At 37.1% G+C, this 15,718-nt stretch overlaps 1 protein-coding gene across 1 annotated transcript in view; it reads right to left on the bottom strand.

Annotated features, from left to right (window-relative positions):
- dscamb (Down syndrome cell adhesion molecule b) overlaps positions 1-15,718 on the bottom strand; it is a 161,377-nt gene that overhangs the window by 24,600 nt on the left and 121,059 nt on the right. Inside the window, exons 12-17 of the mRNA XM_053651059.1 lie at positions 4,309-4,505; positions 4,098-4,194; positions 2,952-3,080; positions 2,594-2,761; positions 2,111-2,181; positions 1,213-1,453 (exon numbers count right to left, since the gene is read on the bottom strand). Of these exons, the coding sequence (XP_053507034.1) occupies positions 1,213-1,453; positions 2,111-2,181; positions 2,594-2,761; positions 2,952-3,080; positions 4,098-4,194; positions 4,309-4,505 (903 nt within the window). The remainder of the gene's footprint in view (positions 1-1,212; positions 1,454-2,110; positions 2,182-2,593; positions 2,762-2,951; positions 3,081-4,097; positions 4,195-4,308; positions 4,506-15,718) is intronic.

Genomic DNA, 15,718 nt, shown 5'->3' with positions numbered 1-15,718 from the left:
TTTTTATTTTTAATAAATTTGCAGATTTCAAACAAACTTCTTTCACGTTGTCATTATGGGGTATTGTTTGTAGAATTCTGAGTAAAATAATGAATTTAATTATTTTGGAATAAGGCTGTAACATAACAAAATGTGGAAAAAGTGAAGCGCTGTGAATACTTTCCGGATGCACTGTACATTTCTTTGGCAAGTCAATTAGGGTATCTACTTTGATCATATTAGAGATAATTAGAAATAAAACAACAAGCAGTTAGAGAAAGATTTATTTCAGCTTTAATTTACTATATCAGAATTCCAATGAGTCAAAAGTTTACATGCACCAATCTGACTGTCTCTTTAAACAGTCTGGAAAATTCCTGGTGAAGGACTGGCATGAAAAAAGCCAGACTGAAGTTTGCAGAAATGAAACTGTAAAGCCGTAATGATTAGTGCATGTATGGAAGAAAAAGAATGAGGCTTTTAATCCAAAGAGCAGGGTGTTTTAGGGGTGTCAGCATCATGTTGTGGGGGTGTTTTGCTGGAAAAGGGACTAGTGCACTTTAGAAAATAGATGGCATTATAAGAAAGGAGGATTGTCTAGAAATGCACGTCAACACCTCACCAGCCAGAAGTCCAAACTTGGTCGCAGCTGGGTCTTCCAGCAAGAAAATGACCTTAAGCATATCTTCTAAATTGTAAGAAAATCCTTAAAGGCAACAAAGTGAAAGTATTGGATTAGCCATCACAAAGTCCTGATGGAGCAAGGAGGCCCCCAAACCAGACTGAATTACACCATTCAGGAAGAATCAGCAAAAAGTCTAGACAAAGATAAGCAATTAAAAAGCAATGCTATCAAATACTAACAAAGTGTATGCAAATGTCTGACCCACTGAAAATCTGATATAGTAAATAAAAGCTGAAACAAATCTGTCTCTTAGGTATTATTTTGAAATGACCTCATATGCAAATAAAGTACATACCCGAATTGACTTAACACAGGACATGTACGGCAACATGGTGTGTGAAGTTGTGCAAAATTGAGTCTGAATGTCTTTAGCCTAACCCTAACTGTATATTACAGTGCCATTACAGCATAAACCTACAAAATCACAAAAATCATAGCTTCTTCTCTATTAATTAATCTCATTCTCTATAAATCTCCTTCTTGACCTTTGTAATAAAGTAACATCTACACGCCTCGTTGTGATATTCAGGTGATATTGCCTGACTGACCATCTTCCAGTGTGGTGATGATGGCCTCCTCAGATGTGGGCCCCATTCCTGCACGATTGGAAGCCTGCACGCGCACCTCATACTGTGTGTACTTCTTCAGGTTGTCCAGAGTGAGGGTCTCAATGTCACCTGTTGTGTCCAGATTGATGGTGTTGTACTGGGGGCTTCCTCCTGTACCGTATTCCCTATAGCATACCTGATAGCTCCGGATCAAACCATTCTGAAGGTGCTTGTGGGGAGCCTGAGATTAAAAAGGGACACAAAAAAGTTCTATGGAAAATGGACAGTGCTAGCTATAAGGTTTCGTACAGAATTTTGCCTGTATTCACTTTAAGGAAGGATAAGTAGTAAGAAGGATAGCACCTATGTCTAAATTATGGTTCTGAATGTAATGGTGAAACATGTCATAGACATAGGTACACATAGTTTAGCATCTCCAATTAAGTTGTTTGATATTCACTATACAGCATATAACACTGCACTGAATAAGCATTATCCATTTATTAAAATTAGCAATATATTTTCGTATTGCTATTTAATAACCAACAGTGTCCTTCAAGGAGCTGCTATAAGACAATTATTATTTCCTTTGTGATGAGGCAATTGCTGTAATAATACATATACATAAGCATGGTTGAATATTTAATTATTATGCATAAACATACAGCTCTGTGTATCTGCCAAGCCATATAAAGTACAACAATTCACTATTGTACAATAGAAATTTTAAACCAAACATCAAATATGTACCTTACATAGTTCAGACAAGCAGAACATTTTTTAGCTAGCTTGCTAACACTAGCCAGCTTGAGAGAAATGTGTCTTATTCTATTAGAAAGCACCGCTCTCAGTTTACTCAATATTTACAGATGACCATCCAGGAGAATCAAGCTTTTACCTTCCATGTGACTTTAATGCTCTGGGATGATATCGCTTCAAGCTGCACTTCCTGGGGAGCACCATCAGGAGCTGCGGAAATCAGAGACCATAATAATCATTACAGTTTGTTAGAAAATAGATCAATCTTTATATAAAAGCTTCCACTAGATGGCAACATCTGCACAGCTTCACAGAATTGATGACTGGAAAGCAAACACACATGCACAGAACATACACAAGATACATCTAATAATTTAAAGACAGTTATTATCATTTAGGTTTGGTTGTATGTCAGTGTAATTATTCTAATTAAAGTAACTAAAGCATTTAGAGCCTTTTTATTTTCAAAATTAAATAACTATAAGACTGGTGACTGGTGTCTACTGGACTAAGAACAGTTTTACAATGGATCTTATAAAGCATGTATTATAAAGGTAAGGGCATTGCTTGGGGAAGAGTAGGACACAGTGTACATGAACATGCTTGCTGAAAAGCCACTCACGGGCTTCGTCTGTAGTGATGGTGAGCTCGTTACTAGGCCGGCTTTCTCCAATCTGGTTCTTAGCAAACATGCGGATGTTATAGGTGGAGGCAGGGTGCAACTCGATGATGGTTGCCTGGTTCAGCTGGGGTGAGACATCTTTGGTGGTCTGGGACAATGCCCAGGAGGCTGTAGGGGAAAATGTGCACAGTTACGCCACAAAGCGTTCACAATGACACTGTTTTCCTGTCCACTGTTACAATCATGTTACAGCATCAAAGGATAATGATGATACAAATGTACTTAGTGTATGCTGAATTCTTGGCTGTGTTAAAACATCCGTGTATATTGAGAAACAGTAGAATTCTATGTGCTTTACATGATTTGTTCTTGTAGTTGATGTCATATCCGGTGATTGGACTGTTGCCATCAAATCCCATTGTCCAGCGAAGCGCAATGGTACGATCTTTCACCTCTCTGATTTCTACTTCGGGAGGGTCTGGACGATCTAAGGTTATAATAGGGGAAAAAAGCCATTGATTTTCACAGCCTAAGCTTTATGAATATTTGTGGCTGTTCAGATGCTGATAACACAACTGATAACAGAATACAAGTTATGTGCTCTAACTTTAAAACAGCCTGTTGGGGCTAAAATTGAGAACTTTGGGGAAATAGGAACAGCAAGCAGAGCTAAGCTCTGATCCAATAATTTGATGGAAATCATAGTCTGGCATAATGGTAATAAAAAAATAATGCAATACTGTTTCACACATTTATAGAAAAAAATACTTTCATTTCAAAATTGTATAAATCCTTCAAGTCAAGACAGTGGTTAACTTATCAACAGTTAATAACTGTTAATTATCAAAGTGTATTTGACAATTAAAGCAAATTATGTCTATTTGCTATTTTTAAGGATGATCTGTGTTATGTATCTTTTCCAGAAAATGCTCAGAAGCTATTTTAATATTTTTTTGATGCCAAAATGTCTTCTTCTTTTTATTTTTCATTTTTAAAATGTCTCTTGTCTTCATGTTATGTTGTATTATATTGAAAATATTATTTTGACGCCAAAATGTCTTGTCTTTTTTTGTTTTTATTTCTCATTTTAAAAATGTCTCTTGCCTTTATGCATATATTGTATTATATTTGACTGCAAAGCAAAAACATGCAAGGTCCTCATTTTCTATCCCCCAATTTTCGGGGGGCTTAACGGAAAGCGTTTAAAGGCAGTAGAAGATATTGAAAACCCCATCTCTGATGTATCTACTCGAGAACAATCTGGTAACTTGCCAGGTATTTTGCATAAGCTGAATGGAGAGCCCTAAAAAAAAAACTTAAGCAGTTGCATAACCTGATACTGAATATGAGTAACATTCCCAGCATAAATATTGACATTTGGACCAACTTTTGGACCTAACTCGATTCTGAACACTTCCCCGAGAACTGTTTAAAATGGTTTGTGACTGATTACAGACTGATTAAAATCACTATTTTAATAAGACATGAATTGCAGGGTCCTTACCTTGTACTATAAGCTGAATAATTCCCTTGTCTTCACCATAAGAGTTAATGGCAATGCAGGAATAAAACCCAGAATCCTCTCTGACTGTGTGCAAGATCTATGCAAAGAAACAGAAAATAAAGGATGGATTTAAGGACATATTAGCATTTCCATACATGCTCACAATGATGCATTCTGTAGTCTGTGATCTGCAGACACTGCTACTGCTCACCTGTAAGGTGGAAATGACCTCATCAGCCACTTCCTTGACGCTCACCAAGCAGCGGTTGATGTCGTGGTTGATGATGTGGGATTCCTTCTCCCAGCGCACCTTGATGGGCTTCTCACCATGCGCTGTGCAACTCATCTCTGTCATGTGACCTTGTTCTGCTCGAGTGGTGTTAGGATAGGACGTGATCATGGCAGGAACTGACAGAGAGGGAAAGAGAGCGTGTGAGACACCGTAAGAGTAAAATAATTTTTATTTCGATGACCAATACTACAACTGTATTTCATTTCATGCTTTAAGTGGCACTTTGTCACAAAAATATCTGCATGATATGATCATTTTACACACACACGCACACACACACAATAATTTGCATACAGCAAGTTTGACCTTTTCCATTTTAAAATGACTTCTTTATCATTAGTCACAAGTGGCATTTATTCCAACCAGTGAAAGACTCTTTTGGAGCAAAACACAAGAGCAAAGACACAAGAACACAAGAACAAGGCTCTATAGAACAAAATAAAGTGGATATTTTTAAGAAGCATCTCATGGGTGACAGCAAGGAAACACAACCTCACAGAGAGGAGAGCAAAATGTGAATTGAGTGATCTAGGTCAATGAGGTGTCAGCAAAAATCATTTCTTTTATTCTGTTATTTCTGTTGTTTTGTTGCCTTCTCACTGAACTCTTGTCAGTGTGCAGCAACATTGTTTACAAAAATGTTACTGTATCACTGTATTTTGTAAAGGGTGGCTCAATGGGAAGAGTTGTTGCCCCACATCTACAGTCCCTAGTTTGACCTTAAGCTCAGGTTGCTTTATGTGTGGAGTTTCATATGTTCTTCCTGTGTCTGCATAGGTTTCCTCTGGGCTCTAGAGTTTCCTCCCAAAAACATGCCAGAAAGTGGATGCTAAACTCCCTGTAGGTGTGAATGTGAGTGTGATAGGCTCTGGATCCTTGATCAGGATAACAAAGTCTTTTAACACTTAGAGAGGCTCCAAGCCATGTCCAATCTTGTAGCGTGACATGTCAATCACAAATCGTAGCACTTAGCCAGCTAAAAAGTTTATTCTTTCATTCATCTTCAGTAACAGCTTTACCATGATGGATCCGGAAGCTATCCTGGGACTGCTGGGCGCAAGGTAGGCAAATTCACCCCAGCTGAGACAGCAATTCATCAGAGGGCACGGTGTATGTACACATTCACACCTGCCTGCAAGCTTTTGGACAGTGACAGAAGAACATGCGGAACTCCATGCAGACAGTAAGCTGAGGATCAATACTAGTGATCCTAAGGCTGTGCAGGATGTGCCACTGTGCCACCGTGCCACCCAGCTAGCTTGTTACCTTTGCTAATGTTAACATTACTTCTCTGGAAGAAGATATCTGAGGTTAGCCAGTGGGCTAATTGTGGTGATGACGTTCGTCGTTTATTGGTCACATACGCATTACAGCACAGTGAAATTCTTTTTTCTTTGCATATCCCAGCATGTTAGGAGGTTGTGGTCAGAGCGCAGGGTCAGCATTGATACAGCGCCCCTGGAGCAGAGAGGGTTAAGGGCCTTGCTCAAGGGCTCAGCAGTGGCAATTTGGCAGTGCTGGGGCTCGAACCCCCGACCTTACGATCAGTAACCCAGAGCGTCAACCGTCAGGTCACCTCTGCCCCAATCAAATTTAAAATGAATTCTGACCCAGAGATCCTGTCACTCTGCAAAATCATGACGTGTAAACTTCAAAAACACTAAACAAGATTATAAATACAAAGGTGAGCAGAATCAGTCCTGAATAGCCAGAATATTTGGGAAGCAAACAGACATGTTGTTAAGTGTTATCTTAACAATGGCTCTCGTTGAAATAAATGCAGATTGGATTGTTATAAACAAACTGATGTGCAAGATCAAAATAACTGTTCATTTGAGCACAGCTGCTCAGTATAAGTCATGTGAGTTCAAGGGTTGGCCAACATGTCTATTATTTACCATGTTCATATTATTTACATGAGGCATGCCCAAATTATGCAGGTATAGTGGTACTGTACCAATAAAAAATAATAATAATAAGTAAACAATGTTTATATATATATATATATATATATATATATATATATATATATATATATATATATAAGATCAAATTATTATCTTACTAGGATGAAATTATAATATGTAAGAACATGATATGAAAAACTAGAAATTGTGGATAGATAAACATATCGGAAAATTTGAACACGTGTCACAGAATGAAGAATGCTGAACAAACTCAGTCGGAGATGTCTGAAGTGTTCTTATCCCACTCAGGACATTCTTTCACTGACAAACAAATCAATTCTCATATTATTTTGGCTATTCAAGATTTATTAATCCGGAATGCATCCTGCATATATATGCCATCATTCAGTAAGTTTCAATCACAGGACAGGACAGTCACAGAGGGAAAGAAATTTGGGGTAAAAAAAAAAGGGGGGAAAAACCCGCTGAAGGAAAGCTAAAAGTTGTTGTTAGCATAGAAAATGGAAATGCAGGAAAAATGTAATTAAATAAAATAATGTGCCATTCCAGTGGCAGGCTTCTCCATTTATTATGATTATTATGATTGATTGATGATGATGATGATGATTATTATTATTATTAGTAGTAGTAGTAGTATTGTTATTGTTATTATTATGATGATGATGATGATGATTATTATTACAAATAAATAAATATAATAATAATAATAATAATAATAATAATAATAATAATAATAATAATAATAGTATGCAGGTAACAGGGTTGTTAATATTATGCACTCCTTTCTTCACCCAAATATGCTAATGATTAAACTGATAAATACTGTGACACTGAAATGATCACATGCTAATTTTACACTCATTGTCATGAACCAAGGAAATAAACAGTTTTAATTTTTCACAGTACAAAGCATGCAGATGTCCTCTCAACGGTTAAACTTTTGTGTCTTTTTTTTTTCAAATTCAGTGTTCAGATTTGATGAATATGGGCCAAATTAGAGCTCTTCTTCAGCATCAATATGATTATATGAAAAAAAGAAGCTGTTTTTATAGACATTTTAAAATGGCAGCATGTGTAAACCTTTTTAATCCTTGTGTCTTGTAACCTTGTTCAATTGTTCTGATTGTACAGCCAATCATTTGCAAAACGTATTTTAAAATACACCATATGTCAATGATTATAATGATAAATAACATTTAACACATGCATCAGGGATCCAAGTCAGGTGAGTTTGAGGAACAAAACTCCTGCACAATAGCACTGTTATGTATCAATGTCCACCCATCCATTTTCTGTACTGCTTATCCTACACAGGGTCATGGGGGAGCCTGGAGCCTATCCCAGGGGACTTGGGGCACAAGACAGGGGAAACCCTGGATAGGGTGCCAACCCATCACAGGGCACAATCGCACACACAATCATACACCCATTCACACACTATGGACAAGTTAGAGATTGTGCATGTGTGCACAGTGCATGTCTTTGGTCTGGGGGAGGAAACTGGAGTACCCAGAGGAAACCCTCGAAGCACAGGGAGAACATGCAAACTCCATGCACACAGTGCAGAGGCAGGAACCAAACCCCCAACCCTGGAGGTGCGAGGCAAACATGCTCACCTCTAAGCCTCCATCAATGTAAAACCATATAAAAATTATTAGTTTGCGTCCTTTTAAACCCAAAAGGATCATCTTTCTGCTGAAGAACTTGTTATCCTGGAGCAGAAAGAGAGTGATTTCACGATCTCCATCACAAACAAGCACAGCTATGATTAAATGATGAGTGCTCTTTGGATCCGATGTGTAGCCCTCCTTCCGCTACACTACACACACACTGATACACACGCTCAAATGAGAATGCGTATGTACACAAGTGCTTTTTTGACTCATGCACACACACACACACACACACACACACACACACAAATAAAAAAAAAGTGTTTGCCCTTTCCTGATGCGGATTTGGGCAGGAGCTGGGGGGAGGTTTACGGGGCGAGTGTATGCTGATGTGATCAAGTGTGTCAGCATGAGCCCCATGAACATTTAAGCTTAATTTCTTATTCACTCTTGAGCCCCACACAGTGGTGACATAGGGTAGAACACTTTTGCATTATTTAGAATAAATAAATAAATAAAGAAAGAAAGAAACCTTCTCAAAATGTTACTGTTGTTTAATTGAGGGGCAACAAGATCAAACCCTGAATTATGATCTTGAAACTCACAACAAATACATAGGAGGCATGGTTGAAATGTATGGGCAGTGTTCAAATTGTGTCAAAGTTCTTGCCCGTCCCCGCCTTACATCCCCCACCCCAATACCCTGCCCCCCCATCAAAATTCACCAACCAGGGTTATGATGTTGCTATATTAACAAACAAACAAATAAATAAACACATACAATTACACTGTGACCTGATTATATAAAAAATTACTTTTATACTTATTTACTTGTTTATAGAGAACCATAGAAAATGATGTTGTCCATAATTATTTGGTCAATTTGAGAACGTGCACCTGAGCATTTACTCTGCACACCATAATAGATGGGCAAAGACATGTCTCCACATAGAATCCATGTAATAACATAAACATAATGCATTTATTTTAAAGCAAACCAAAAACTCTCCTTGAACACTTTGCATTCAGGCACAATATTCGAAAATCTTCTAGAAAATACATTTAAAAAAATAAATAAAACATTTTACATACTATCTATTCTTTCCGTCCTTTCTCTCAGTGCTATGAAGAATGTAAACGGAACTAGTATTCTAGTTTCATTGAAATACCAGGGGACCTCCCAAGTCAATTTATCTGTGCCTTATGAGGGGTCCCTTAATGCTAACCCCCCCACCCCCCCCAACAAATTCTAAAATTGTGTAAGGGTAAATATTATGATTTTTTTCATGGAATTGTACGTGCTAATGTTTTATTTATAATCTGGTAAACAGATTACATCTCAATGTGTAATCTATGAAATTTACTTCAAACTACACATTTTATATACGAAAAATAAAATATGTTAGCCCTGCAATTTGTTAATTGAAATTAAAATCAAAGGACTGTGAAATGCCCAGTGGTTAAGACGTTGAACTACTGATCGTAAGGTTGTGAGTTCAAACCCCAGCAGGCCCTTGAGCAAGGCCCTTAACCCTCAACTGCACAGCCGTATAAATGAAATTTTAAAAAATGTAAGTCACTCTAGATAAAGGTGTCTGCCAAATGCCATAAATGTAAATAGGAATAATTCTAGAGAAACAACACAATAAAACAACAACAAAAACAACAACAAAACATTATTTCCCCAGAGCAATCACTTAGATGCCTGCAAAAGATTTACCAGTTTCCAATATGACATGCTTTAGCATGGACAAAAACATAAACTCGGTGAGAAAGAGAATCTTCAGCCAAACTTAAAATTCTCCTTCCGTGACAGCTAAAATAATAAGTGTGGAGGTTGCAACTAACAACAAAAGACTGCTAATAATCTCAATTCAGCTCTCATTGTCAGCAGAAATGGGTCTCCAGACAAGCAGAGGCTAAATGGTATTCCCATAACAGCTTAGTTGATGTATATTTTTAATATCTAGTAATATTATGAGCTCATAAAATAGAGGAGCGCTGATGGCAGCTATAACCTCACATCAAACCGTCTTCTTTTATTTGTTTCAGCAGCCAGTGCACCACGTAACTATTAAACAGACTAAGGAGGACCGTGGGGAAGGCCACGTGTGAAATTTACCGAGTTCTAAGACGTTATATCTGTACCGATATGATCTCTTCACTAATGATTTCCAATGCTATTTGAACCAGTCTAACATATAAATGCTTGCTAGGAACCTGAAACTATTATGTACAGCAAATGTTTGATTCCCTCATAGTTTGAATTAAAAAAAAAACTTCAATGAAACACTACTTTAGAATTTAAATACAAAAAAGCCAAAGGAAACAAGAAAAATAGAAAAACCTGATTCAGAAAGGAAATGCAACTCTTTTTTACTATTAAAATCTTAACATTGATTCTTTGATTATGTTACATGAAGGATGATCTGTGCATTCTAGCTGCTATGATGGAATTGATAAAGGACCCAACATGTCACATTCCATTACATGAACTAATTACACAAAGTATAAAAGTGTCATGAGTTGTTCAGTAATAAATAAATAAAAATTCTAAGAGTTGGAAAATCAATATTGTATAAGCAGAATCGTACAACAACCCGGCATGGACTATTTTCATAATACAGCACAGTCTGTCTGACTCGTCTTCTTTTATTTCGTCTTAAGGGCATACAAATGTTTGCATAATAATGTGATTTATATGATCAGAATGGGTCCTCAGCACTCACAGAGAGGGTTAAAGTAACTGCAACAGACAGGCAAATAACCCTGTACACACACACACACACACACACACACACACACACACACACACACTCATACTATACTTGTGAGGACCTTCCATTGATACAATTATTAACGCAGCTAATTAATAGTTCGCAATACCGAAAAATCTAGTCCTAACCTTAACTGCAACCTTAACTCAATAACTGAAACTCAAAGCAGTTTTCCTCATGGGGACCAGTCAGATATTTCTGACCTAATGGTATGGAACTTAACTGAAATAATACAAAAAAATGGTCCCTGCCAAGATATAAAAACATGCCTACACACACACACACACAGTAACATCACTGAATGGTTTAATTCCTCTCCGTGCTCTTCAATGGCCTTTAGAGTCTGTTCAATGAGGTGGATGATCGTTTTCCCCCCAGCAGTTTAGGGGTTAAAAAAAGCATGAAATGCCACTGATCTAAAGGATAATGTAGGGAACAATGTAGCTTTGAATTCTGACAAATAGTTCATGTTGGTAGTTTGTTCAATATTCTGGACATTTTAGAATAATTTGTTGGAGAATAGACAACACATATCGACTTCCATTGAATTCCGTAGGAAACCATCAGGGCCTTCTTCAAAGAACCTTTTCTTTATTTCGCAGAATCAGAATGCCTGTTGTGTTTAATGTGTGTAATATCATAATATTAGTAATATCATAATATTAGATGGAGGGATACACTCCATTATATATTAATAGCTCAATAATGAAAGCAATGATCATAATAAGAATTATGCGGGGCAAAATATCACATACTTGCACATTTAAAAGGCAGATAGGCAGGTGCATATTTACAATAACAGTGCATGAATAATACTGCACTAATGCCTGAATGAATACTTACATAAATATTAACTAATTAACTAACCTTAATTACAACATGAGTCTTATGAATTCATGCGTGAATAACGACCACCTTAAGTAAATGTTAGTGCATGTTTGATAGTTAATGTATAAAGTATAACGTAGGGGTAAACTACATCAAATTTCACCCTAGTGCCAGTGAGAGCACGTACTAGTAATACAGTGGGATTTGAAGAGAAACAGCGAGAAAATGACGCAAAGTGGTTTGAGCTGAAATGATTGGTGTTTATTGTTAGTGAGTCTTTCTACGTTCGTTAAGGAGGATCGATGTAAATTATGAAAGTAATCCAGCGCCATCCAGTGATGTTTGTGTACGCAGCTGCATATGGCAAATTATATCAACAATTTAAAATGATCCACGTTTCACGTTTAATTCATATACTTTCTTATAGAGCATGTTTGATTAAGTTTACCCCTATGTGTTAATTAATACATTAACTAACTATACATGTACTAACATGTACTTAAGGTGGTCTTTATACTGTAAACGCATGAATTCACAAGACTCATGTTGGTGTTAAGCTTAGCTCTTCATTACTTTGTGATTAGCACATGCCTTAACTCATCATTAGTTCATATTTAAGTAAGTATTAATTCAGGTATTAGTGCATAATTATTCATGTACTGTTATTGTAAAGTGTTACCCATTAAAAAAAAAATTATAATTAAAGAGTCTGTAATGGCTTAGTGGCAAACAACATTTTTTTTCCTTGTTTGATTGGGCAATGTGTGTACTAATCTACTTTCAGTTTCTCCATCAAAAGCAATAATGAAAAAAGCATGATTGTCACGTAAGGAGGTTGAGGACAGATGCAAATGCAGATAAGAGTTTTATTATAGGAGATATAGGCAGACAAATCCAAATCATGAAACAATAGCGTGGTCAAAACAGGCAAATGGTCAGGTGATCAGCAAACAGGATAAACTAGACAAAGACAAGACTCAAATAATGAGGACGAGAACCATATCAAAACCATGAAACATAAAGCTAAGAATAAAGGCTTGGTAAACGACAGAAACTATGGCAACTTAACGTAATACTTCACAAAGAGTGAATGTTTAGAAAGTCCTTTTAAACTGTGCTGCGATTGTGTGTGAGATTGGATGCAGGTGTGCGTGATTGGAATGGATGAGTGTTCTGGGAATTGCAGTCCATAGCGGCCATGTTTGTAGTCCGCAGTGCAGGATGGGTAATGTAGTCATTGGTTTTCTGAGATATGACAATTATTAAGTAAATAATCCACCTAATTTGCATTTGGGACATGTGCAGGTGTATTTCCGATGTACGCTCTCAATCATTGCTGATGACATGTTATGGGTGTGTCACTGAAGCAGACTGAAAAATATCAGCTCAACTCTAGGGCTTGTTTCACTCTGTGTTAAAACCTGATATGACTGACATGGACAGGCTGTGTCTATAATCTGAATCTACAGTCTGGACTAGAAAGAAATCAGCCATAGCCTTGCTTCTTTATACCATTCTGATGGTGCATTGGTGGTGCTGTTGTGCTTGGTTTGACAAAAATCCATGATGAGCCATCATTAGGTAACAGAGAATAATCTGATGTGGAAGACAACATATAAATCTTATACTGATGTCTGTTTATTTATTTATTTATTTTTCAAAGATGTTAGCCCCACCTCCTGCTGTATTGTATATTGTTAATTATTGATTGGAGATAAAAGGTTTATAATCATGAAACATCAAAAATGAGAAAAAATTAACCAATCTGGATCTTTGTCTGTTGTGTCCGGGTAGACACGGCCAAGCAAGCTCATACGCTTGTTAGTATTTCAGGAGCAGGACAGAAGCCTGTGCGCGTCCGATTAACCACCAGCATAATTGGAATCAACCAATCATCTTTTTGATTTCCATTGAGTGGGGATAAAAATGTCACGCCGGGCTTCTGGAAGGCTGAGATAGTGTATGTGACTGACTGAAGGATGAGCGCAGCCCAACCATTAGCTTGCTTTGATTTATGCAGATACCATTTAAATCATTAGCTTGGTTTACAATGAAAATGACTCTTATTGCTTGCTGTGGGATTTCTTTTCTTCTTTTTTTGGTTCTGATGGTGATTTCCTGATTATCATGCTTTATATTATATTATTTATATTACACTTGTTTTTTGTTTGTCTATTAAGGGATGATTATTGAATGACAATGTCTATTACATATTTTAAAGCGATTGTCATCACTGGGGCAACCAGCACACTAGCGAGGGCACTGTGAGTGTTTTGTTCATTTCCATGACTTTGGCAGGGCGCCACCTGGTGGTCTGAAAAGAACAACTGCACCCTAACAGGTATTCAAGTTCACAACAAGTCATGTGAGGATTAGGATGAAGTGTATATATCTATCTGGAACTGTGAAACCCCCCCAAAACGGGCCCAAACAGACAGTAAGAAATAAATGGTAACTAGTTTGGAAAGTTGCTTGACTTTTTGCTGACAAAATGAGAAATCTGTACAACCTTTTTTTTTTTTTTTAGCAGTGTTATCGATCTGTTTAACAGACAAATTCACAGGTAAATGCTAGAATCTGAACACCTGAGCAATGTAATGAATAGAAATTCCAGACAATATAAACACAATGTGGAGAAAATTGACAGTCATTATAGATTTTTTCTGTACACAAAATATGCTTGGGGTAGGTGGCGAGGGCCCAAGGAGAGCTTAGGGGTCAGAGCCACAGGGTCTGCGATTTTCTAATTTTGTCAAATCTAATGAAATGAGTTCTATAGGTGGAAAATTCTCAAATTGAAATTAAACAGCTGCCTTGAATATACTATTATACACATTTAAATAATGTGCTTACATTTTTTCATGCTACAGGAGAATCGATCATCATACTGTCGAGTCTTCCGAAGCGGAGCTGTATGAAATACCCTCTCTGTACTACAGCTGCAGGGGCACCTTGGGAAAAGTAGGCCACGTCACTGTGCCTTAGTTGGCCATTTACAACCCTCTCCACCCCCTCCTAAACACTCACATGGTATCACCTAACCTCCTCCCTGCTGTCCAATGGAGTGCAGTAAAGTGCATTTTCCTTCATGCTGGGAGGGGCAGTAAGTGTGTGTGTGTGTGTGTGTGTGTGTGTGTGTGTGTGTGTGTGTGTGTGTGTGTCTGCGTGTAAAACACACTGCCATGCCAAAGTGATTCCCCCTTTTCCATGCACAATTGGTCACAGGCTGCACATTTTCCCTTTTGATACCACAGGCGGAGGGCAGAGCTTTCACAGTGAGCAGCCAAGAAAGGAATCAAAACAAGAAGAGAAAAATAGAAAGCAAAAATAAAAGGAGGAAAAAGAAGAAAAATCCTACAATACAGGATCTTGGTTGAATATTTTAAGGACAGCACAATGAATAAGGGCAAAAACAGTGCTTGTCCAGTCCCTATCAATATCTCTATCATAATTTTTGAACAATTTAAGTGAATATATTTTTTATACCAACGCTGTTGAAATGAATTCTTGATTCTGATTGGTGAGAAGATTTTCCTGAATTATCGAATCAGAAGGGTTTTTTTTATATTTTATTTTTTTAAATAACAGCAGATCTGACAGGAGTTCCGGCTGTAACATAAATTATAGGTTTATATTAATGAGCTCATTCACAGGGGTTTGTATAGCAGATGCTCCACATAATCTAAAGCTAATAATAAGTGTTGTTTAATAAAGACAAAAACATATAATTGCTGATATTGTGAAGCTTTCTGTAAAGACGTGTTTATGTAACATTTATAAAAGGAGTCCTCAGTGTCAGTGCCCAGGACAAGCTGTGTTTTTTTTCTTTCTCTTATTAACTTCAACAGAGAGAATACACATAATGTAAGTGATAATGGGAACTAATTTGTCTCATGGACATTCCATAACATTAAATGCAACTATAAATGGTTAAAAACATGCTGTGTTGTTCATGAATGTTTTTTTTTTTCCTTTTCCTTTTAAAGAATGATTGGCATATAAGAATCCACAAATGATTTTCGTATTACGGCACAGCCTGAGCTCTAACAGTAGTTCCGGCTGTAATGCAAATCCCAGGTTTATATTAATGCATAATGCATAATGTCTTCATTTCTATAATAACAACTCATTCACATGGACTTGTATGGCAGACATTCCACCTAAACAGATTACAATTGTGGAA

Source organism: Ictalurus furcatus, chromosome 20 (genome assembly GCF_023375685.1).
Source record: "Ictalurus furcatus strain D&B chromosome 20, Billie_1.0, whole genome shotgun sequence".
Classification (NCBI taxonomy): domain Eukaryota; kingdom Metazoa; phylum Chordata; class Actinopteri; order Siluriformes; family Ictaluridae; genus Ictalurus; species Ictalurus furcatus.
The sequence above is the reverse complement of the archived record's forward strand: the minus strand, read 5'-3'. Positions and strand labels throughout refer to the sequence as shown.